The following is a 25,505-nucleotide window of genomic DNA, read 5'->3' on the forward strand; positions in this document are numbered from 1 at the left end:
ATTGCAACTTTTGGCTCTTCTGCCACAATAGGTTGCCAACCTCTGGTTTATACAATTTGTTAAATGCATTTTTTGTTATACTAAACTCTATTAGAAATAATTGTCTTTTACTGTGAAATTGAATTAGGTCTAAAGTTAAAGTGAAGAGGTCATAATTTAAACGTGTAAGGTGTATACATTTTTGTGAACCCTTTGATTTTTATTTTTTTGTTCGGAATAAGTTTTTGTAGTTATAAACTGGAAATATGTTTTTAAATTAAAAGTTAAATAACTTATTTTCTATACCTTTTACTTTTATTCACTTTTTGTTCAAGGCAAACATTTATAATTTTAAATGGTTCTCTAAATAGTTTACTTTTAATCTCTTTTTTGTTTTAGACGTAAATTAGTCTATTCAAAATATTGTTTTGTTTTTTCTTTCATTTACACTTTTTTTTTAATGAGAGGAGGGAAGAAATGGGGGAGGGTAATTGAATGTTGAAGTAAATTTTAAGGGGGGTCTCTGGAAGTTTGACAACTTGTTAACAAGGGAGGAGGAGAGGTAAAAACTGCCAGAAAATTGTTGACGTAATTAATGGACAGCCCCACATCTGTCCAACAAAAACTGTGGTATAGTCCAAGACCATCTGTACACTTTTGTCCAAGATCATCTGTATTTTTCTTTTACTCTAATAACATCTGTTCAATATCATCTGAAAACTCAATGACCCCTATCAACATCTTTAGAAAGATGTAACTACATCTGGTAATTTTTCTCCAAGTTCAATAACATCAGGAAGAATTTTCTCCAGATGTTGTTACATCTGAAAAAATTTCTATATGTAATAATAGCTGGTTAAAATAATGCATTATTAATTAATATTTTTTTCCAGATGTAATAACAACTGAAAAAAATCCTATATGTAACTACACCTGGTTAAAATAATGCATTATTAGTTAAAATTTTAATCCAGATGTAATTACATCTGGAAAAAGTCATATATGTAACTACATCTGGTTAAATTAATGCAACTTAAAAATAACTTATTCTTAAAATCCAATGATATAGTTCTGCGCAACTATGCTATTACACTTTGATAATTTAAAAGATGTAACTACATCTGTAGTATTCATTTAATTTTTGCATAGATGTTATTAGACACCAATGAAATTTCAGATGTTGTTGGATAGATGTTATTAGACACCAATGAAATTTCAGATGTTGTTTGACAAATGTTATTATACCTTATTGCATTTACAGATTTTGTTGGACAGATGTTATTAGTGCGATAGTCTTTGTTTTATTATACTCCACTTTATTTTTCCCATTGTATATTTATTATATTGGGCCTTGAGCCTGTCAATAAATTTTGATTGATTGATTGATTGATTGATTGATTAGACATGGCAAAAACTAATGTTGTAACCTTGACCCAAAAATTTTATTATAAAAGATTATAAATTTACTATAAAATCGAAAAAAATAATATTGCAAAGTGTGCCTCTGCTCTCTACGAATTAGTTTTAGGTGAAAACAAAAGAGAATGATATTTGATACTTCATGCTCATGATTTTGTCTCCTTACCTAAGTGGAAGGTGCAAGTTTCCATATCACAAAGTTAGGTGGCGACTCAAAGTCCGCAAATTGTCAACAGACACGAAGGATTGAACTTTTTTTTTTTTACGGTTCTTTAAATTTCATTTTAAAAGAGCAATTCATTAAGATGCACAATGGGGCCAGAGGTGAGCAACGAATTTCTTTATTGGAGTGATTTCTTTTTGAAAATGTAATCTAGAGATCTCCAGTACTCTTAAACTAATATAATTTTTTCCCTAATATGACTATTGAGCTCAGTATATCAGTTTTACCGCGAAAATGGCAATATTTTACCTTTCAAATACTGGTAAAAATGAAAAAATCATATAAAAAAAGAAATATGAGGTCAGTAAGACAATTTTACAATATTTTAATTTTGTAAAGGTATTTATTAGTCCAAAGACTTTCAATTTCAATATTTATATATTGAAATTGAAAGTCTTTGAACTAATAAATGCCATTAATAAGAAGATAGTCGGGTAGCCCCGGACACTTGATGCACAGCTTATACTAAAGAAGCTATGTGACTTTTAATACTATAATAACATTATTTTAGTGAAAATATGATTTCAAATATAAAATATTTGAAATCATAATATGCCAAAGCAATTGACTGGGAGTGCAAGATATAGTTTAATACCTCCAGAAGAGCGATGTATCATCATATTAAAATACCTAATTTATATGTAAACTAATAATTTTTTATTGATTAAAGATTTTTATTCACAATATTTATTGAAAAAAATTCGTTTAAAACTTTAATTCACAGGTTTTAAAACTAGTATTTGTAAATGAGGTACGATCGAGTGGTATTACTAATTAAAAATGAATAACTTTTTTTATACAAATATTAATACATTTAATATAATACACAAACCTATAATATTAATTTATTTAATTCCAATAAAAAGACATTTTATGTTTTGTATATTATTAAGGTATACAATAGTTATTTTTTTGTTTCTAATTTGATAGATGAATGTTTAATTTTGGTATTAGTTTTATTTAAACAAATTTATAGAAATTTTTGTCGTTTCTTTACTTAGAAATGCTGTAATGAAATTTTAGACAAAAGCTCCGTTAAGCTTAACGGAGAGACGTGAATACGGCTGCAGCTCAAAAAAGAAAGAAAAAAATGTAAAAAAAATTTGTTAAAAATTGCTATTACTTTATCCGAAATAAAAGATATGTTCATTCAGCACAAAAAAGAAATACGGACATTATTTAAAGAACAAGAAAAAGTATTCGTGGACTTAATTAGCGATAACTTAAAAATAATCAATACACGCCTTGATGATATTGAAACAAAAACATTGGATTGCACTAAAAGAATACACTTGCTAAAAAATTATATAAAAGACTTAAAAGAAAGCTTAAATTTTCATGAACATTTAATCGACCAAAAGGTGAAAGCTGCTAATGTTTCTAAAGAATTTGAAAGCCCATATAATATCACAATTTTAAACGAAAATTGTAGAATATCCTAAGATAGGTCGAGGCGTAATAACTTAAGGATAGACGGAATTCCTGAAAATATCAATGAAACTTGGGATGAAACTGAACAAAAGGTTCAGAATATATTATGTGTAAATTTAGGAGTAAAAGGAGACAAAATTGAAAGAGCGCATCGAGTTGGATTTAAAAAAGAAGCCCAATCCGAAACCATTATATTGAAGTTGTTAAGGTTTAAAGATAAATCAAACATTCTAAAAGAAACAAGAAAGCTCAAAGGTCTGAATACTTACGTGAATGAAGATTTCTCTCAAGAGACGGCAAGAATACGAAGGAAGTTATTTTCTGAAGCGAAAGTAAGAAAATTAAATGGAGAAAATGTAATCGTCATGTATGACAAACTTATTATTTTAAAAAATGTTTATAATAATTCAAAATGATATAGCTAGAAATCTAATCATTTTTAATCTTAATTTTAAATATTAAATTAATGAAAATGGCTAACAAATCAAACATAACAAATCTTTTAGAAATTTTTAATAAACAAAACACACTTCTTTTGAATAATGATAATAATCCAGATGTAAACTTTTTTGAGGACATTATAATCAACTCTAACTATTTTGATATTGAAGAAGTATCTAACCTCATGAATGCGTCACAAATATTATTTTCAACTCTAACTTTAAACATTCGTAGTATGAATAAAAACTTTGAAAGCTTTAAATCAATGCTCAAAAATATAAACTCTGAGTTTACGGTAATATGCTTAATAGAAACATGGTGCAGAAATGAAAAAATAAATTTTCAAACCCAGGTTATAAGGCAATCCACAAAACTCGAGGTGGTGGCATTGGTGGTGGTGTATGCATTTTTGTTCATGATTCAATCCATTTTCAGAAAATAGAAATTTTAAATATTCAAAACGCGGACTTTGAATTTCTAACTATCGAATTATTAAACCACAATAATAAAAAAAAAACATTTTAATAACTGCTTTGTATAGACCGCCATGTGGAAATAAGAAATCTTTTTTAAAACACTTAAAATGCTACTTAAAAAAGTAAAACACAAACAAATTTACATCACGGGAGATTATAACCTAAATCTTCTTAATGTTAAAACTGATAGCGATGTAAAACGTTTCTCAAACACTCTATTTCAGTACAACATTATTCCTTTAATTAACAAACCTACTCGCGTAACTCTTCAAACCGAATCTCTCATTGATATTATTTTCACTAACAACTTTACAACATGCAACATTCAAAGCGGAATCATAAAAAGCGATATAAGCAACCACTTTCCAAGCTTTTTCATTTCGAATTTTTTTAAAAAAGGAAAAAAAAGCAATGTACAAAGGGAAGTAAAAAGGCAGATTAATGAAATTAATATTGAGGCGTTTAGAAATTATTTACTCAAAGTAAACTGGAAACAACTCAATAATTGCAAGGATGCTAATATAGCTTATAATTGTTTTTTACAATGAGTTTATTAAGGCTTACAATAAAGCGTTTCCGATGAAGGAAATAAAAATTAGGCTTAAAAGCCTGCAAAGTCCCTGGATTACAAAAGGGCTTATTAAATCTTCAAAGAAAAAACAAAGACTATATGAAAAATTCTTAAAAAATAAAACTTATCAAAACGAAAAAATATATGAAATTTACAAAAACCTGTTTGAAAACCTGAAAAAGAAAAAGCTAAAAAAAATTCTTTCTCAAAATCACTACAAAATAATATTGGTAATAACAAAAAGACTTGGGATATAATAAAGGAAGTGATAGGAAAAAATAAACAAGATCATGGAAATACTTTACCAAAATATGTATACACTGAAGATGAAAGAACAGTAATTAATGAGCAAAAAGTTATTGCAGAGAGTTTTAACAATTTTTTTATAAACGTCGGTCAAAACCTAGCAAATAAAATATCTCTCGGAAATAAAAATTTTAAATCATATATTAAAGAAGAGGACTGTGTGATGGATGAGCTTGAAGTATCTCCTGATGAACTTTGGTTTGCTTTTAATATGTAAAAACCAAACAAAAGCTCAGGTCTTGATGACATAAGCCAAAGGGTTGTTAAAGAAGTTTTTGATATTATTGAAAACCCCTTACTAATTAAATTTTAATCTTTCATTTAATAATGGAATTTTTCCTGACCTTTAAAAACTAGCAAGAGTAGTTCCAATTTTTAAAGACGGTGATATTTCTAAAACATCAAAAGACCTATGTCAATACTTCCATGTTTTTCTAAAATTCAAGAGAGAATAATGCATAATAGGCTATACAATTATTTTATAAAACATAAATTGCTTAATAATAATCAGTACAGATTTAGAAAAGGGCACTCGACAGAACATGTAATAATTAAATTAGTTAAAGAAATTTTAAACGGATTTGAAAACAACCAATATACTCTTGGAGTTTTTATTAACCTCTCAAAGGCCTTCGATACTGTGGACCATAATATTCTTCTTTACAAACTTAAAAATTATGGAGTCAAAAATAATAATTATAAATGGTTTTTTTCCTATCTTAATAATTGCAAACAATGTGTATCTTATGACAAAACCTGTACTAAACTAGAAAACATTTGTTGCAGAGTTCCCCAGGGATATATTCTAAGGCCTTTATTATTTATTATCTATATAAACGATATTTACTTATCTTCTAGTGTATTAAATTTCAATCTTTTTGCTAACGACACTCAGGTTTTTATACCCACTCAAACATAGAGTCAATCTTTATCACTACGAATCGTGAGCTTGACAACCTCAATGAATGGTTAAAAGCCAACAAACTATCTCTAAATAAAACTAAAAGCAAATATATTCTTTTTTCTAAATCCTTCAAATCTGAAACTTTGCCCTAAAACTCCATAATATTTCAATAGAAAAACTAATTTACAACGGACAATATGCATTCAATTTTAAGGCGTTTTACTTGACGAACAAATAAGTTGGAAAGACCACATTAATTTATTAGAAAATAAAATTTCAAAGAGTATTAGAATTATGTACAAGACAAGACATATGTTGGATACAAACTGCTTAAAACTTATCTACTTTTCATTTATCCATAGCTATATCAGTTATTGTAATATTGCGTGGGCCAGCACTTATCCATCAAAATTGAAGCGTATCTTAAATAAACAAAAACAAGCAAGCCGTCTTATACTAAATACTAATAAATACACCAGTGCCAATCCACGGCTTAGAAAACTTGGATTGCTTAATGTTTATCAGTTAAGTATTTACAGTATTCTTTTATTCATGTTTAGATTTAAATATCGTATGCTGCCAAATATTTTTTACGACCTTTTTGTTATTATAAATCATAAATATTAAACAAAGCATTGATTGCATAACTATCAGGTACCAAAAACCTTATTAAAACAGTCTAATTTCTCAATAACATACTGAAGGCCACATTAGTGGAACTTATTGCTTCCAATTGAAAATAAAACTATAATTTCCCTCCTAACTTTCAAAGTTATTTTAAAAAAACAGTTACTTGATTATGACATATCTCAAATTCTATTTTATTTTCAATATCTTCTTTTTTTAATTCTTAACTTTTCTTTCGTTTGCTAAAAAGCATTTTTAAAATGTATAAATAAATATCTTAACTTTTAATAAATTCTTAACTTTTCTTAACTTTTCTTAAATTCTTAACTTTTCTTTCGTTTGCAAAACACATTTTTTTTCGCTTAATTATCTAAATTTGTATTTATTTCCTTTTGTTTTTTAAACATATATATATTTTAATTTATGTAAAAATATTTCTTTTTTTATGTATAAAAAAAATGTAAAGAGTTTATTTAAAAGTATTTATATTATTTTATTGATATTGTAAAATTTTATGATAGATTTATGATAAAACGGGGCTAGATGATAAGACTTTTGTCTTCTGCCTGCTCCGGTCATATCTTAACTCAAAATATTTTGTAAATAACTTATTATGAAAATGACGATATAAATTTAAAAAAAAAAACTGTTTACTTATATAAATCTTTATTTGTTTTCACAGTAGACCAACAAACATAAACTTTGAAAAAAGTAATAGTGTTACGAGTAAATATCTAGTGTTTGCGTATTTAGTTCCGTATGTGTGTGGTATTTTTAAAGTACTTTTTTAAACACTGTTTGAAAAAAGCAGAAATATAGTAGGTGTCATTAAAATACTGAAGGTTGAGTGAGTGTGTAACGCAAGACTACAAATCCTGCCTAGTTTTCCTTTTTTTTAAGTAACTAATGAAAAAAGTAACGTTGTTGACGTCAACTTTTCTTGACCTCCTCCCACTCCCCTTTGTCAAGTATCGCCAAAAACTTTTTGATTTTAAAAACTGACCAATCAATGCAATTCTCATACTCTACGCTGGCACTGCTTAGTGGTAGGACATTGTTATTTGGTGATAAACCACTAACAGCAGCTATTTTTTCAGCAACTATTATTTGCACTTTCCGAATTTTTCTCTCTTACTAACACGTTTTATTCTGAAAGGTGAAATTCCAATTTCAGATAGACTAGTATAAATGGTGCCACCTAAACAAAATATATCATCTATGTCATCAATATCGTCAATTTTTTCACTTGAGTTTGTGATTGAATAAGCTTTGTGGCTATTCGGACACAATTTTTGACCTTGATAAATAACTTTATTTGTCAAAGTCACCAACGGAACCGGAGTGACCTAAAAAACCGGAACTGAATTCCGGTATATCCCTAATTTTAATTTAATTTTTTTAAGTGTTTCAAAAAGAACGCGCGGAATTTCTAAAACACAACTGTTTCTGATTGGCTAATTACGCAACAATTTGACAAAAGTGCTATTCGTTACAATAATCAGCGTCAAATACCAAATCACAAACACAAATCTTCATGGTCTATAAAAACTTAAGTAAAATTTAAATATTTTTAGCAATTTAGGTGTAAATACAGTTGTTTCAAGTACCCAAATAGCAAAAAATACGGAATTTATATATGTATATATATATATATATATATATATATATATATATATATATATATATATACATATATATATATATATATATATATATATATATATATATATATATATATATATATATATATATATATATATATATATATATATATATATATATATATACACACATATATATGTATATATATATATATATATATATATATATATATATATATATATATATATATATATATATATATATATATATATATATATATATATATATATATATGAATAAGTAGGGTTTGAAATAAGTACCAGACATCTGGTACTTCACTGAGTAACATGACGTCCAGCATAAAGCCCTTAACTTGGTTGTTTTAAACTGCTCTTCGAGAAATCTTGATGTCCGGCACTTTTTTCAAGCATTGATGATAAGTTATTTGTTTCTTTTTATTGTAATAATATGATAACTTTGTTGTGTTTTTGTTATCATTAATATTTTTGCTATTATTATCATGAAAAGTGGTTATTCAAGAATATTTTATTTTAATATTTTAAGAATATTATAAGAATATTTTAAGGTTGTTCAAAATAATTTATGGATAATTCGAATGAGACGTTTATCTTGAAAATAGATAACCTTATTGAGAAAATTATTGCATCAACTTATCAGTTAACTCATGCAAGCATTGATTCATTTGCAAATGAGTTCAAAGAATCTATTTCAGACCAAGAAAAAGAAATGTTAAAGGCTACAATGAGTTGCATTATTGATAATCAAGTTTTACAAGTTGCATCCTTCTTGAGGAAATCAAAATTGTTTGAAACTAAAGACATTTCACTTTTACTTGATAAAGAAAATAGTAATAATGACCAAGAGGAAAGTGAGTTAAATTTTCGAATTAGTATGGTTGCACAAAAAAAGCACCTTTGTAATTTGATGCAGTTAAAAATTGATCAAGTAGATGAAGCAATCAAAAGCCTTAAAAAAGACAATAATCTATAGAGATTTTGGATTATTATTTTCTCTGATAGGTTTTAATAATTGATTAAATACTTCGTTTTTCTATATACCATGTGTTTCAAAATTTTATTTTTTTATGTAGGAGAGCACAAGTCATGTGTATATATATATGTATATATATATATATATATATATATATATATATATATATATATAATATATATATATATATATATATATATATATATATACACATATATATACATATATATATATACACATATGTATATATGTATATATATACATATATATATGTATATATATGAGTATATATACACATATATATGTATATATGAGTATATACATATGTATATACTCATATGTATAATGACCACTGCTAAAATAATTAATTTGATTGGACCGGGGTTTTAAAAAATTTATATTTAGTTGGGCCCCGACCTTAACTATAAATTAATAAATATAAAACCTAAATATAGTTGCTGCTCCTTTAATTATTTAGAAACCTTTTAGAAAGCATTTTGCAAAAGGCAGTAGAGAACTTTTATAGTTATTTTTAAAGTTTAGCTTCTATGATTTAACACTTGTATTTGACAGATTTCCATAATATCATTTACTTATGTGTGACACTATGTTCAAGTTTTTTACCACCGGATTCATTCCTAGCATTAACCTGTTTTTCCGATAAGGATAGAGTGATTGTTGTGATTCTACCACAAAGATTACCATCCAAAGTTTATAAGCTCCTCATATCCATATCCACAATTAAGTCAGGGATTTGGAACAGTATTATTTATTTTCACCTACACACAAATTAAGAACTTTTATAGAGCAGAAAAAGATGTTGTTTATAGGTAATTTTTCTAATAATAATGTTTTATGTTTAGATATATAAATAATTGTAATAAAAATGTAAAACATCAAACACAATCAGAATCTTAATTGCTTTGCAAAGATTCTGTTGTTGAGACTCCTGTAATGCTAGGAAAGAATATTGCTGATATCTTATTGTATTTTTTGCAAATAACCAATATTAAAATTTCTCTAAGACCTGATGGTCATGTTTGCAGACACACAGTTAAAAGTACATGCGGTCATGACACAGACATGATTTTACAAACCTAAATAAAAAAGTATTAAAATTTCAGATAGAAAGCCCTAAAAAGTAATATATGTGTTTATTTGTGAGTTTTGTACCTTTAAGTCATATGAATTTGTTTATTTACACAAAGTAGTTTAACTTAGAAGCTTAGAGCTTAGAAGGGTTTTTTTCATCGTTTGTAAAAGCTGTGAGCAGAATAGCAAGCCATAGCTTGTGCTTGTCTAAGCTCTTCTAAATTACATGAACAATTCATGGCTCTTGTAAAAAATGATTTTCTTATCATTTGTTAGATATTGATTAAAAAAGTTAAAACTTAGGAAAATTATAAGCAAGTGAAACTTTGAGTTTAAAATTAGTTTGCTTTACTTACAGAATAAAATTGTAATTTTTTTTTTTTTGTTGTTGTTTTTATTTTATATTTATATATTTTTTAATATATTTATATGTATAGTTTTATTTTATATTTATTTTTCTTTTTATTTAGTTACATATGATTGTATATAAGTATATTTTTTAATTCTTTTTGTTTTTTATTCAGTTATTATCCCAAAAATAAGAATAATACACAATCGATGTTTTATTACAAAATTATATGAATGTTTTATTACAAAATTATAGTTAAAAAAAACATTGTGAAAAAACAAGTTGTGAAATCTTACATCGTTAAAATTCTTAAACTATATGTCTTCTTTTAAAATAAGAAAATAAACAATAATATTAGAAAAATGTTTTATTTTGGTTCTTGGCATAAAACCAAAATTTTCATCAATGAAAATACTGTTGGTGCATGATTATTTATGAACTTTTTCTATTTCAATGATGCTCTTTGTTTATCAAACAAAATTTTTCCTTGAAAAAATAAGTAGCTTGTACAAAGTTGCTGACAAATTGTTGAATAATCCTGCTTCAAATAAATCTTGGAAATGGTAGCTATTGCCAGAAGCATAATCTGAATATTTAATTATTGTTGTTTTTCTAATGAATTGAAAACTATATATTGCGCTTATAATGATAAAAGTTTATAGGCTTAACTTTTAAATATATTTTAGAGAAAATGATTTGTCTCAATTTTCAGTTCTCAGCATATGCTATCTGCAGATCAGATTTTTCAAAAAAAAAAACTTTTATTTTTGTCTTTTATAATGGTGCAATTTAAAGTCTTTACAGTTTTGTCAAGCACATACAGACTAATTATTTCCACAATCAAGTGTTGTATAGAGAAACATGGCAAGGTTTATCTAATTTCAATATATTGTTGTCTAACTCTGTTCTGTATCTGTTTATCTAACTTCAATATTTATCATTATTTTTCCTTAACTTGAATTCTTTCCTATTCAGCATTTTCTACTTTCTCTCAAACAATTTTTATATAAAAGTGATTTCTCCTCAATAATCACTAGTGGTTAAAACTATACAATTGCCATTAATTTATAAAACTAGATCTAGTAGAATCAGATCATTGTCATGGGACTGTGTTTGACTTTAGTTGATAAATACTGCATACACATTTTTTTTTTTTAAATGGTATTCTGCTTTGAATCAGATGTGGTCAGGAATGGTGTACAACTGCATGTGCATACCTTCACACATGCCTAACTTTAGTACTGCATGTATTCAATCACATGCCTAAACATAATTTAGATGTGACTTTTTCACCTATCAGGTAAGGTTTTTAAACCGTATTAGAAACAATATCTATCAATCTGTTGCTAAAAATAAATGTTAAAACAACAAAACCTTAATGTTATTAATTTAGTCAACATAATACACTCTAGTCAATAATGACATTTTATACATTGATAGGTTTTTTTTTAATAATTTTTATAAAGGTTTTAAAAAATTATTCTTAGTAAAAAAAAAAACATGGCTACAGTTTTGGTTTTTGAACTTTTTTTAAAATAGTTCAAAAGAATATAAATTTGACAAGCATGTCCAAGGGTAAAATACTATAAAAACTAATTTGTTATCCAAAAGGGGCTTCTTTTTGAAATGAGAAAGAAAAGTGTGCTTCCTTATTCCGTCTTAGGGTTATGATTTAAGCATTTTGTTCAAAAAATTTTTTTTATGAAAACTGTTGATAATTTTTGACGTGTTAGACCAAAATTCCTACATCTAAAAACCAACTGAGGCTCAAACCTACATCTTGGATCTCTAATTGTTTAATTCTATTTTGCTAGAGGAAAAACATTTTAAAAAGTATTCAAGATATCTAACAATGTCAGTATTAAATTCAAAATATTAAAAAAAAAAATACTTTGGAAGTAAAATCAATAATTTATAGGAAAATAGTAATGCGTTGTTATAAATAAGTATGCGGAGTACCAAAAAGACTTCAACTTTAAATCTATATATTTTACTGGTCTCTGGTGTCCAGAATCTCTAATGTTAGGTAACTTATGATGTGCAGTACGAAAAAAGTTCTTAAAATTTAATGATTTGGATTCTGTCGTTTATCAGCCCGGAGTCCAGGAGTCTATGCTGCTATAAGAACTCCAATTTAAAGTTTGAATTTAAAGATATTTGTAAAGACGGATTTTTCTATATTATCTTTGACATCTACTTCATTTGGTAAAGTTATATATAATTTAATATTTTCAATTAAAAATAAACTGATTTTACTTACATATAAAAATTTTTCAATTAAAACTATTATATTATGTGTTAACTAATTTAAATTTCTACTTTTTACTTTATATAAATTCTTATCAAATATTTTGCAGAAATGTTTTCTAATTGCTAAATGTTGAAAATAGGTAATTAATTACTTTTTAAATATTTTACTCATAATTTTTTGTTGTAAACTGTGGTTTTCTTTTGGCTAACTAAATGTTGTTTGTTTTTTATAGTTGATAAACAATGAGGTATTACAGGTGAAAATGTTACACAATTATCTGTTATATTTTCTAATATTCTTAATTTATAGCTTTTAATTGCAACTTCTTTTTTTTTTTAATTATTTTCGAATTCACCTCCCCACGGCCGAGAGAAGCACAGTTGAGGAATTATTATTATTTTTTTTTTTTTTTTTTGTATTGTATTGATTGTATTCGTGTTTGTATTTCATGTTATTACTTTATTGCCATATTTTATAAACGTTGTTACTTGATGATGGGAGGTGCTAAGGTTTTTATCTTAGCAAGCCGAGCAGTGTTACTAAATTGTAGTGTTACTTGGCAACATTTTGCGTCAAGCGATGTTAATATTATAGAACTAGATGGTTGTCAAAGCCTTTTTTTCTTTTTGACAATATATTAGGGCAGTTCAATCCTTTATAAATAAATTTCAAGGTTTTATTTATTTTTTGATTATTTTAGGTTTTGCGGACTGTACTTGGTCACCTTGTGGTGCTTACATTATAACTGATTTTAAAAAGTAACTTCGTAATTGATGTTTTTTATGTGGTTAACTAAAAGCCAATACAAAGTATTAAAAACATAAATGCTTTAAATTGTTATCAATGAGTACATGGTAAATATAAATAGACATTGCTTAAATTGCAAATAGCCCGTTTTACGGATCACTTCTATTATTTATTTATTACAGTATAATCGCATTTCTGGTTTACATGGTTTGGAATAAAATAAGAATTATTAATGTCGAACGTTTTCTTATGTATATGCATTTGTTTTTAAATTCCTTCATATTAGTTTTGTGTAAAGTTAACACTAAGTGTTAACATTTTTGTTATGTGTTTATTTATATATAGTATTGGGGATTTAATGAAATATACATTTTTTTAATGTAAAGTTATTTTATACGGTAACAAGTTTGTTGTTGATTACGAAAATTAATTTAAAAAATTAAGATTTAATTTTCCATCCGTATATACAGCTACACTGACAGTGTGTTAGGCAGCCCAATGGCACCGCGTAACTATTTGATAAAGATGAAGTTGTGAAAAATTTATAGCCGTAGACAAAACTTGTTTTGCCATTAAAGAACCTTAAAAAATGTTCAGCCGTGGTGCAGTGGTTGAGTTCTGGCTCAAAACCCAGAGGTCCGAGGTTTGACGCCAGCTCTAGCCCAACAAGCGAAATTGGTACGAAAGGAGGCTTGAGCTTCCTGTTAAGGACTTAAAGGACTTCTGGGACCACCTAAATAACTACAAAAAAATATTATTATAAAAAATAAGTTTAGTTTAAAAGAAAATTATTAGTTTCAGGAAAAGCAAAAATGGAGTTTGTTTTTTTTCTTCACTTTATTTTCATTTATATTCATACGATAGCTTCAAAAATCGATTTGATTTTAATTGGTAACTATTTTAAATTCAGCAACTTTAAGTGTCTCATTAAATTTTTAAAGAGCAAAAGAAAGAAGCGAATCAAAAGTGTGTGTAGAAGGGGCATAGAAGTTTTTGCTTACTTTTTCCTTAAGTACATAACTAATTAGAGTAACAAGCAAGGTGCAACTTTTTAATCAAGAAGTATTTTTAATTTATTAGAAAATTTTAGGAAATGTTAACCATGCAAATTTAAATTCTAAACATTATAAACTTACTGAAGTTGTACACCGATGCATTCTATTGTTTATGACCATGATTCATTCATTGATTCGGAAATGAGCATGACTCATGCATTGCACATGGTGAGAAAAACTTCCACGTTTAAACTTACACATAACTCTTGGACTGTCAGTTGTCGATGCAACAATATGTTTTTCAAAAGTGATTCTGAACTCTTTTAAATGTTGGTTGACAACTTTTGGCTAGTGTTTTTCTAATAAGTTTAAAAAAAAATAATGAGAAACTACTAAATTCGTTACTTTTGACGTATTTTTGGGAAGGTTATATCCTTTATCAGATATAGATTGACTTACAAAAGAACTTTTTGTAATTCCATTCAATGTGAAACTGTCCTCATAAACTAATGTTGCCAAAATTTCATTAAACTGTTGCCTCTTCATACGATTTTAGATAATAAGTTTATATAAAAATTACTTTTTTTTTAGAATTTGTTTTTTGATTGAAACTGGATCTGTCGTCTTTTGAGAGTTTACCAATTAGATCTAACAGTTTAAACCCCCCTCAATTTGAGGGGGTTACAAATTTTATATGGTCATAATTTTTGAACGCTGAGAGATAATACTATGAAACTTAAAATTTATTGATGAATATAAAACTAGTTGAGAGTAGTACAAAAATTATTTTATCAACTTGTTGCCCCTCATGTTTGAGGTGGGGAGGGGGGTTATAGGATGAAGTTAAAGGACTATTTTGTTCCCAGTTTCCAATAATCGCATTTTTTTGCAAAGCCTCATTGTTTGACATAAGTATAAATATACAAATATTTGGAGTTTGCTCCATGTCTTGAAGTTACTCTCGAGTCCTTAATACAAAGTGTGTGTGTGTGTGGGGGGGGGGGGGGTGAAGAGAATAAAAGGAGGGAGGGAGGAATTGTAGACATTGTAAAATTACACTGCCCAAGAGGTGTGTAAAATTGTAATTTATATTGAATTTTATCAAGTTAAAAATGTAAAAATATATTAAAGATATTGAAAATAAGTAAAGTACTGAAAATAATTAATATTTTTTATTTGGTTTACTTGTTTGGAACTTTCGCAATCTTTAAAGCTATTTTAAGAACAAAAAATTTTTTTAAACTACATTCAACATTTTGCTAAGTCTTTTAGTAAGAGAGTTGCTAAGAATACATATACGCATTTTTTTTATTTATTTGAAACTTCTTAGAGATTCTTTAATATGCAGAATTTCGAGTCCTTTGTTTCTTTTGTGTTTGGTAATAGAAATACTTAAGAGAGATGCTTAGACAAAGAATAACACATTTTGTAATTATATATTTTCTTGTTAGAGTAACTTCAGAGTACACTTCAAAGTAATACAAATTATAATACAAAAATTAAATTTTTTGTATTGTGTAAGGTTATTAAATTCTGCTTTTGGTTTTTTTAGAACTGTGTTAAAAATTATTCAAAGTTGCCGAGAATTTATACCTCAAGGAAGTAAAGCTATAAATAAACCTAAGATGGCTTTTTTTAAATTTAAAAGTAAATTTAGCAGTAATTACAATCAAAAATGGCACTATGAAACAAATTTTTGTTGTTGAAATACACTAGTATTTTTTTTATTAGCCCTGTAAAATGAACAGTTCTGAGTAAGAGTCAGATCTTTTAGATCTCTTAGATTCTCAAAAAAGATTTACTGACAGACCTCCTCGACAGGCAAAAATCAACAGTATTTTCTTAACATTATGTACTTAGATTTTAAATTGCTAATATGCAATGATATAATATATATATATATATATATATATATATATATATATATATATATATATATATATATATATATATATATATATATATATATATATATATATGTAAAACATAAAATAGTTTCAAGAACGCAAGTTTCAAGAGAATATATCTGAATCTGTCTATCGTGAGCGGTACCGAGTCCCTGTTTCAGTTTTGGATAGCCTTGAAGAAATGCTCAAAAATGACCTGCATCATCCAACTCAGAGAAACAAAAAGTTATCCCCACAAGATCAAGTTAAAATATTTCTACATTTTCAAGGTAGGGGAGAGTGGGGAGAAGTGGGACGTGGGAGAAGTGGGACACCCCTATAATTTTATTTCGCAGCAGCGCCTAATTACTGTTATTTAACGTAAACGTATAGATTTCATGTACTCTTTTTAGTAGGCATCATTTCCCCTCTCTGCGCGCGGTAAAAACCCTTTTTTTTTTGAAAGTACCCCAAAAAAGTACTTTTCCTGAGAGTCTAGTAACTCATGTATGTATTTATTTTTGACTGTTGTTGCACTTTTTTTCTATTTTACAGGGAAATGCCCTTATCATCTAACATTTAATAATTAAATTTGTATTTCAGCTTTAACTGTGTGGCTATAATTTTAGTTTAATTTCGTCTTCCCTACATAGGGGTAAAGTGGGACAAGAAAAAAGCCGCTGTCCCACTTCTCCTTTACAGTTATGCGTTATTTTATTGTGGAAAATTCTAGAATATTTTGGCTACGATTTTTTATAGTTTTCAAAACAAAAATAATGAGACGCTTTATTGAAATATTTAATTTTAGTTTTAGTTCTTATTCAGTTGATTTAAAACAAAATTTGGAAAGAGAGATCTTCATTAAAGATAAATTTGATTTGATTCATCATTATTGTTTGGAGAAAATTTAGAATTCTTTTTACATCAATAGTTTGAAAGCATTCGGAAAGCAAAAGGCATGCAAAAAAGTTTTTTTAATCAATAATAATAGTCTGATATAAGATATTGTAATAACAGTGACCTTAATACCATAAAAAATAAATATTTTTTATAAAACTTAATTTCTTTTAAATTTCAGGTCATGCCTAGAGTTTATAACAGAAAAAGTGAATCTCCACATGTTTCAGAAAACATTTTGAAAGTTGCTGTAGCCGAAGTGGAAAATGGGATAAGCCTTAGAGAAGCAGCATATTCCGCTGGCATTTCTAAGTCTGCACTTCATAGGTGTATGAAAAAAAAGTGTCAATACCCAGCTGCTAATCTTCAACCAAATTATAAACATTCTATGATTTTCTCTGTTGCACAAGAAGAAACACTGAGCACTTATCTAAAGTCATGTTCTGATATGTTATATGGCCTTACACCAGTTCAAGTAAGAGCTCTAGCTTTTGAAATGGCTCAAGCAAACAAAATTAAATGTCCCTTGCGTTGGATAGAGCAAAAAAAGGCTGGTCGAGATTGGTTAACAGGATTTTTAAAAAGAAACCCAAAACTATCTGTTAGAAAACCAGAGGCAACTTCAATTGCAAGAGCATCGGCATTTAATCGGTATACTATTGATATTTTCTTTAACAAATTACAAGAAGGTATATCAGAGTCTAAAGCAACATCATTTAAAATTTTTAATCTTGATGAGACAGGTTTTACTACTGTGCAAAAAACTCCTCGTGTCATTGCATCAAAGGGATCGAAGCAAGTTGGGCAAATAACATCTAGAGAAAGAGGTGAGTTAGTAACAGTGTGTTGCATTGTCTCCGCAGCTGGTGTAGCAATACCCCCTGTTATTGTTTTTCCAAGAAAATTATTTATAAACTCACTAATGAAAGGAGCACCAGAAGGTTCTATTGGATTAGCCAATCAATCTGGATGGATGAATGCTGAAATATTTATAGATGTTTTAAAACATTTTGTTAAGTTTGCTCGCCCAACAGCCGATCACAAAGTTTTATTGATTATAGATAATCATGAAAGCCACCTTTCACTACAGTCACTTGAATATGCAAAAGAGAACCATGTTTGTATGATGACTTTGCCACCACATACTTCACATAAGACACAACCTTTAGATAGGTCTGTTTTTAGTCCAATGAAAACATATTTTAATGCAGCTGCCAATAGCTGGATGCTTAGCAATCCAAGGCAAACCATTACAATTTATGAGATGGCCAGTCTCATTCGACAAGCATGGGAAAAATCTTCCACACCAACAAACATTATGTCAGGATTTCGCGTGACAGGAATTTGGCCTTATGATAGACATGTATATGGGGATGATATTTTTTTATCATCAGTTGTAACAGATAGAGATGTGCCTCAAGAACCATGCAGTGAAGGCTCGTGTTAGAAATCGATTACAACTGCTACTCCTTCAGATATCTCAGGTTTGGATGTGCAACATGAAGCAGTTGTTACAGATAGAGATGTGCCTCAAGAACCATGCAACGAAGGTTCATGCGAGAAATATAATACAAGTGCTATTCTTTCAGATATATCAGGTTTGGGTGTGCAACATGAAGCAGTAAAAGAAAACTTAACTGTATTTTCTCCTGAGATTGTACGAGGTTATCCAAAGGTAATTTAAACTAAATATTCTTAGTTTAGGTTTTCTTTAAATTTTATAATTATATAATACTATAATATATATTTTGCAGGCATCTTCTCGTAAGATTTTAAGACGTGGACGTAAAAAGGGAAAGTGTATGATAGCCACATCAACACTAGAGATTTTAAGAATAAAAAATGAAGTATTAAACAAACAAAAAGGTAAAAAAATTGTCCTTCTAAAATCCAAAAATGTGAGGATAAACATTTTACGGAAATCGAACAGTGACCTTGATGTAGATTTCAACAAAATAACAAATGATGTTTCTGCTAATTGTTACTCACTAGAGTTTGAAGAAGAATTGGAAACAGTTTCTTTTAGCGTTATTCAAAATGTGAGCGTCAGTGATTATGTTTTTTGCGAGGTTTGTAGTAAAAACACCATTTCTTATTATGTAGGCATAGTGCAGAAAAAACTCAATTTTGATGTTGAGGTCAGCTTCCTGAAATGCCAAAATAAAAAAACTTCTAAATTTGTCAAACCTAGCATTAATGACATTCGTAGTGTGAATATTGATGATATAAAAGCAGTCCTACCTCAACCGCTTGCTGGAACAACATCAAGAACAAAAGCTGAAATCATTTTCCAAGTGAACTTTGGCATCTTAAATGTAAAATAACTTTTTTCTTTTTTTAACAAAGAAATTTTAATTCTTAAAATGTAATCTTAATTTGATTGAAAAAATCATTGAAAATTTGATTTTTTTTTCTATTTTTCATCTCTCCAAGGGGGCCACTTCAGTCGAGGAGGCTACGCATTTTTAAATATATTTTTTTATTGTGGTTACAACCCTCTCTCAACCCTTGAACTCGGAAACACAAACCTTTACAAACAAGGCCCGCTGCGCGAAGAAACTAAGTTGAGCGTGGTACTTCCAGAGACGTCAGGGTGGCCACAGCTCCTCCAAAATCCTCTAATGTCCTTTTTTTTCAAAAACCTCCTCTAAAATCCTTTATTATCCTCTAAGAAATTAAAAATGTGATCAAATCTCCTCTTTAACTCCTCTTTTTTATTTTTTTATTTCTTGATGGTAGTTTAATGTTCAAAATTCATGGTCTGCAAAACTGGGTAACATCTGAAATAAGGATTTGGTCGTAAAAAATTATTTTTAGCGAATCCGTGTCATTTAACATAAAAAATGACATTGTTGACCCTTGTCCAAACCCCAGTTATGTGGAAACATGGACGTTAAACCTGTATAAAAAATCCTCTATTTTTATTCAAAATTTTATAGTTTTGCGAGAAAGTCCTCTAAATTAAATGCAAAATCTCCTCTAAAATCCTCTAATATTCTCTTTTTCTTATAAAAATTTTATGTGGCCACCCCGGACGTGGTGGGAGTCAAACCTCTCTCTTACAAGCCAAGCGCTCTACCATTACTCCTCTGCCGCGTTTTATTTAAACTAAACTTAACTTTAAAATCAAAGTTTGCTCAAATTAATATTTAACTAGATTTGGAGTTGTCTTTATATAGTCCCACATCTCCCCCAAATGTCCCGCTTCTCCCGCACACTTGTCTCACTTGTCCCACTTTACCCCAATAGCAGGGTTCCTTTTAACCCAAAAAATATATACTTTATTAAAACATTCTGTCAATCTTAGGGGGTGGATTCGGTGCCCCAAAAACTGCTTTATTTGTTAAGACTAGTTTGGTTCAGTTCATACATCAAATAAAAAAGATATTGCAATTACCCTAAAAAAAAACTCGTGCCCCACTTCTCCCCGCTCTCCCCTATATTTTATTATTTTTTAATGATGAATTGACTTTTCCGGTTTAAATTTTTGTGCTGAATAAGTAAGTTTCAAAGTGCTTATATAAATTTAATTTATTATTTCTGGAAAGGCTGCAAACGTTCCAACAATTTTAATTTTAAGTTTCTGTTAAACTAGTGTTTTACACTGATTTTATTGTGGTTGGAAATATTCCTCATTTGTATAATTCAATTATGCTCTTTTCCCAATAGTAGTTTTTCCCAATATATTTATACAGTAGTTTTGATAAATATATATTTATACATTATATAGCTTTTGTTTATGAAAGTTTAATATATATATTTAATATATATTATATAGCTTTTGTTTATTAAAGTATTTAAAATAGTTTAAAAACTGACTCCCTAAATTTCAGGAACTGCATCATTCTATCATGTTGAGCGAGATTGCCATGGTGTTAGAAAAGACACTGGCCATCGAGCAGTTCAGGAAGTCCTGGACAGTTTGTTTTGTCGACAAGAAGAAGTTGTTCATTGGCCTGATCCTGTTGACAGCCTACCCAGTAAGCTCTACACTGCGGCACAGATTCCAAGTGTGTATGGTTGCATTGATGGTAGTCGCATACCAATCATCCCTCCATCAAAAGATGAAGATGCATTCTTTAATCGCCACCAGTTCCATTCCTTGAATGTCCTTTGCGTTTGTGGCCCAGATATGTTTATTTATTACATTTACGCTAATGGCTCTGGGCGATGGCATGACTCGAGGGTAGGTTTTAATTTTACTGAACTTGTAATAATTGAATTTGAGCTGACTAGCTAGTCTGAAAAATTTAGATTGGTTTTTCAAACATTTTAGGTGTTACGTGAATCAACACTTTGGGACGCTTTTGAAGTGATCAAATTTTTCCAGGATCAGCTATCTTAGATGACCAAAGCTATCACTGTTATAATTTGCTCATTACACCTTACAGTGACAACCAAACAGCTTCCAAGCGTCGGTTCTATGATGCACATCAAAAAACTAGAAATGTGATCGAACGATGTTTTGGGATTTTGAAACACAGGTTTTACTCTCTACAAGTTCCAATTCGATTTTGTAAAGTGGAAAATGGGACAAAACTAATCCTATGTGCTTGTATGATTCACGACATGTGCATTAAAGTGGGAAATGAGGAAGAAAATCTTCCAGTAATACCTTCCAAAGCCTTGTCCTTTCAAGTTAGAGACAACAATAAAGATGAAGTTCAAATAGGTGCACACCGCGATCAAATTTTGCAGTTGTTCAACTTATGTAAATTAAAAAAAAGCTATTTCAGTGAAACTAAAATTTTGTGTTTTTTCCTAGTTTATTATATTGCGACAATTAAACTTTCAAACAAAGAATACGTTTCTATACTTGGAATTTTTTTAAAAATAATTATATTTTATCTATAGTTCTGACTGACAAAGATTATTCGGCTCGGATGTTTCAACATATTGAGGCGTGACAGACTGGACCTGAGCCTGGAGCAGTTGTTGCTCAAGAATAATTTTTTTCATTTCGGCCTTAAATCGAGTTTTTTCCATCAGATGGCGTTCAGCCCTGTACTCACTCTCTTCTTTTAGCATGTCCAGCTCCTGCCTTATCTTAGCTTTCTTTAATGCATCGTACTCATTATCCGAAAAGATGTTAGTTGATGATGATGTCGATCGTTTTGTAGAAAATTTTACCGATAGGTGTAAAATGGAGACTTTAATGTTTCATGACGTTTCAAATGACTTAATTTTTGCTTGCTTTTGATTGTATCAATAAAAGTTAAGTATTTTAAAAAATCACAAAGTTTCACTAATATTTAGTGACTACTTGACAAAAACTAGCTATAATTATTATTTGGCTGGGCACATAGGAATAAAGAGTAATACATATTTATGATAGAGGTTTAACAACTCTTATAAAATAAACTTCTTACAGAATGTTTAATAGAGCTTGTCGAGATAACTGGTATATTCTGGGAAATTGATCTTGCAGCAAAAGACTTTAGAAATGTTTCGACAGACATTTTAATGACAGATTTAGGCTAGGGACTGGAATAAATGGCAAAACAATGTCAGAACTTGATTCTTGCCCAATCGAGATATCTATAAATTAGATCTAAAGAATTTGTTTAAAATTTAAATGAAAACACTACAAATTTTATTTTACACAGATTGCAATTATCAACCAGAGCACATCTAATCAATGCAAAACTAACCGAGTTTGGGATGTCTACAAAGTCATTTGAAGTAATGTCTTCATTTAGATTAGCATCTCCATTGAGTTTATTCGTCGAAAATTTCTTTCCAACTAGTTATAATTATAATTTAAAATGACAATACAAAGTAAATTACTCAGTAGCTATCCTTTTTCTCAACGGATCTGAGAGTAAGTATAATTAATGTTCCAAACATACAGAACCCGAAGAATCAGAACAGCATACCATTCGTTCAATCCACTAATTTTAATTATTTTCCGGTAGGCATATTTTGAAACCCTATACAGGCTCAAAATAGGCAGAAGTATGAGCAATCTGATTCGCTGATTTTAAAAAAGAGGCAAGTGCGCTTTTGTTAAAATATAATTAAAATCAAAATAAGCAAATTATTATTTAAGTAATCAACTAAGTTTATCAATACATTGTATTATCATACTATATATATATATATATATATATATATATATATATATATATATATATATATATATATATATATATATATATATATATATATATATATATATATATATAATGGGGATTTTATCTGTTGTTGATTCAAGTTGTTAATTCAAAGAAATCGAAAAAAAATTATGTAAATTCGAAAAGATCTATAAATGTGTTTCTTGTAAAATATAATGTCTTTGGCTTTAAAACATACTCGAATATAAAGTTTATATGTAGTTGATATTTTTTGTGGTAATAATTGAAAAAAAAATGATTTAAAAAAATCAAATTAAGTGGTAAAAGTTAAACGTTTTCATGGAAAAAGAGTTATGAAGAAAAGACAATAAATTTTTTGGAAAAAAGAGCAAGTCATTTGCCATGCTATGTGTTTTTGTTATTATAAAATGTGTTTTGTATGTATAAACTGTTGAAGTATTCAGTGTGAATTTGCATGTGTGTAATTTTTCTTTTTTCTACCCTTGGCTCTCCATTAAGATGTGGTACGTTAAGAGTTAGTCCATCAGGTAATAAGTTAACTATATCAAAATAAATATGTATAAGCTAAATTGTAAATGTGAAAAGATTTCTAAATGTGTTTCTTGTCAAATGTAATGTCCCTGTTCTTAGAGACATACTCAATACAAAGTTTATATGCAGTTGTACCAGACTACTAGTAAAGTACCTAAAGTATGCAAATGTAAATTTTAGGCTGAAGCAGAGTTTGTTCTAAGCTTGTTACTGCATCTTTATACCAACTTGTTAATTGTAAAGAGTTAAATGTTTAAGTTTTTTGTAAAAAGAAAATTTTTACAGCTGTTTTACAGAACTAGCTTACACGTTTCATGTAATTCTATGAATTCTGAAGATGTTACTTTTTAACCTGAATTTTAAGGCTGATTAAGAGTACATATAAATTTTTCATTACTTAACTCTAATAAAACATCATTCTTTAAACACTTTGTGAAAATTTTAAAATTATTTGGCAGGATGTTTTAACTTATATTAAGTTTTATAACTGGACGACAATTGGATTTAATAATCTATTTGAAAATAGGTCAATATTATTTTATAACAGGATGACAATTGGATATTAATAATCTATTTGAAATTTTAACAAAAGAAGTATTTATTTATACTTTTTTTCTACTGAACAGTTCTTTTGTACAGTTACATATAAGGTTTGATATTGTAAGCTAGCAAAGAGTATCAAATATTTTTATATCTTTATACAAGATGTATTCACAAAAATTCAAAAAAGGCACACTTGATTTTATTAGTTATACCAAAAATTACATAATGAAATTATTCTTATAATTTGAAAATACAGAATACATTTTATTTAATTTTTTTTTTAATTTTTCTAGATCTTTCAGGAGTTCTAATGTAAAATAAATTGATAGCATAATAAACATAAAATTTATCAAAATTTGTTGCTTAAATTTAATATTATTTACCATCAGTCGCTATTAGCGGGTAAACATTTTTGTACCAATTATACAATACAATAACCAATTTTTTGTTCAGGTAAACAGCCATATATCAACAAACATGTGTTTTATATGTATTGATTCTTGAAATTGAAATAAACTATAACATGAATTTGTATGTTTTCAATTTTTCTTGTTTCTACCTGATTACACTCAGTTCTTCATAAAGGTGTGATAAGTTAAGAGTTATTCTTTTTGGTAATCAAATCACTATACCAAAACACACTTGCGGACATCACAAGGTCAAATACTTTTGCTTATATATATATATATATATATATATATATATATATATATATATATATATATATATATATATATATATATATATATATATATATTTATATATATATATATTTAGGGGTGCACCGATGCCTACTTTTGGTCAATGCCGATGCAGATGGGTACAGGCCCATGCCAATGCATTCGTCCTGAAATCGGATATATGATAAAAATATACACCTGAATGGAAACACCACGTTCCATTCATGTGACGATGAAAGCAACATTTTGATAATGTTACTGTTGAAGTTTATTTTCCATTTATTTTTTTATTGTTCTCTTAAAAATAAGAGCCATTACTTCAATGAAAAAGCTCGTTTTATAAATACTTACTTTCGTCATTCTGTTTGACTTAAAACAATTTCATTTTTTATAGAGAATGAATGAAAGATTTTGATGTCGTTACTTCTAATAATTGGCAAGTTTTTAGC

General features: G+C 28.1%; 2 protein-coding genes across 2 annotated transcripts in view; one reads left to right on the top strand and one right to left on the bottom strand.

Annotated features, from left to right (window-relative positions):
• Nucleotides 1–1,646, bottom strand: part of LOC100211762 (tRNA pseudouridine(38/39) synthase) — a 73,584-nt gene extending 71,938 nt beyond the window's left edge. The window contains exon 1 of the mRNA XM_065813346.1: nucleotides 1,565–1,646. Within this exon, the coding sequence (XP_065669418.1) occupies nucleotides 1,565–1,589 (25 nt within the window). The 5' untranslated portion in view covers nucleotides 1,590–1,646. The remainder of the gene's footprint in view (nucleotides 1–1,564) is intronic.
• Nucleotides 1,647–17,384: 15,738 nt separating this feature from the next.
• Nucleotides 17,385–19,588, top strand: LOC136088752 (uncharacterized). Its single transcript, XM_065813347.1, has 2 exons — nucleotides 17,385–18,882; nucleotides 18,962–19,588. The coding sequence occupies exon 1, from the start codon at nucleotides 17,392–17,394 to the stop codon at nucleotides 18,652–18,654; it is 1,263 nt and encodes a 420-aa protein (XP_065669419.1). The 5' UTR covers nucleotides 17,385–17,391; the 3' UTR covers nucleotides 18,655–18,882; nucleotides 18,962–19,588.
• The last annotated feature ends 5,917 nt before the right edge of the window (nucleotides 19,589–25,505 follow it).

The sequence above is a fragment of the Hydra vulgaris genome, chromosome 12 (genome assembly GCF_038396675.1).
Source record: "Hydra vulgaris chromosome 12, alternate assembly HydraT2T_AEP".
NCBI lineage: Eukaryota > Metazoa > Cnidaria > Hydrozoa > Anthoathecata > Hydridae > Hydra > Hydra vulgaris.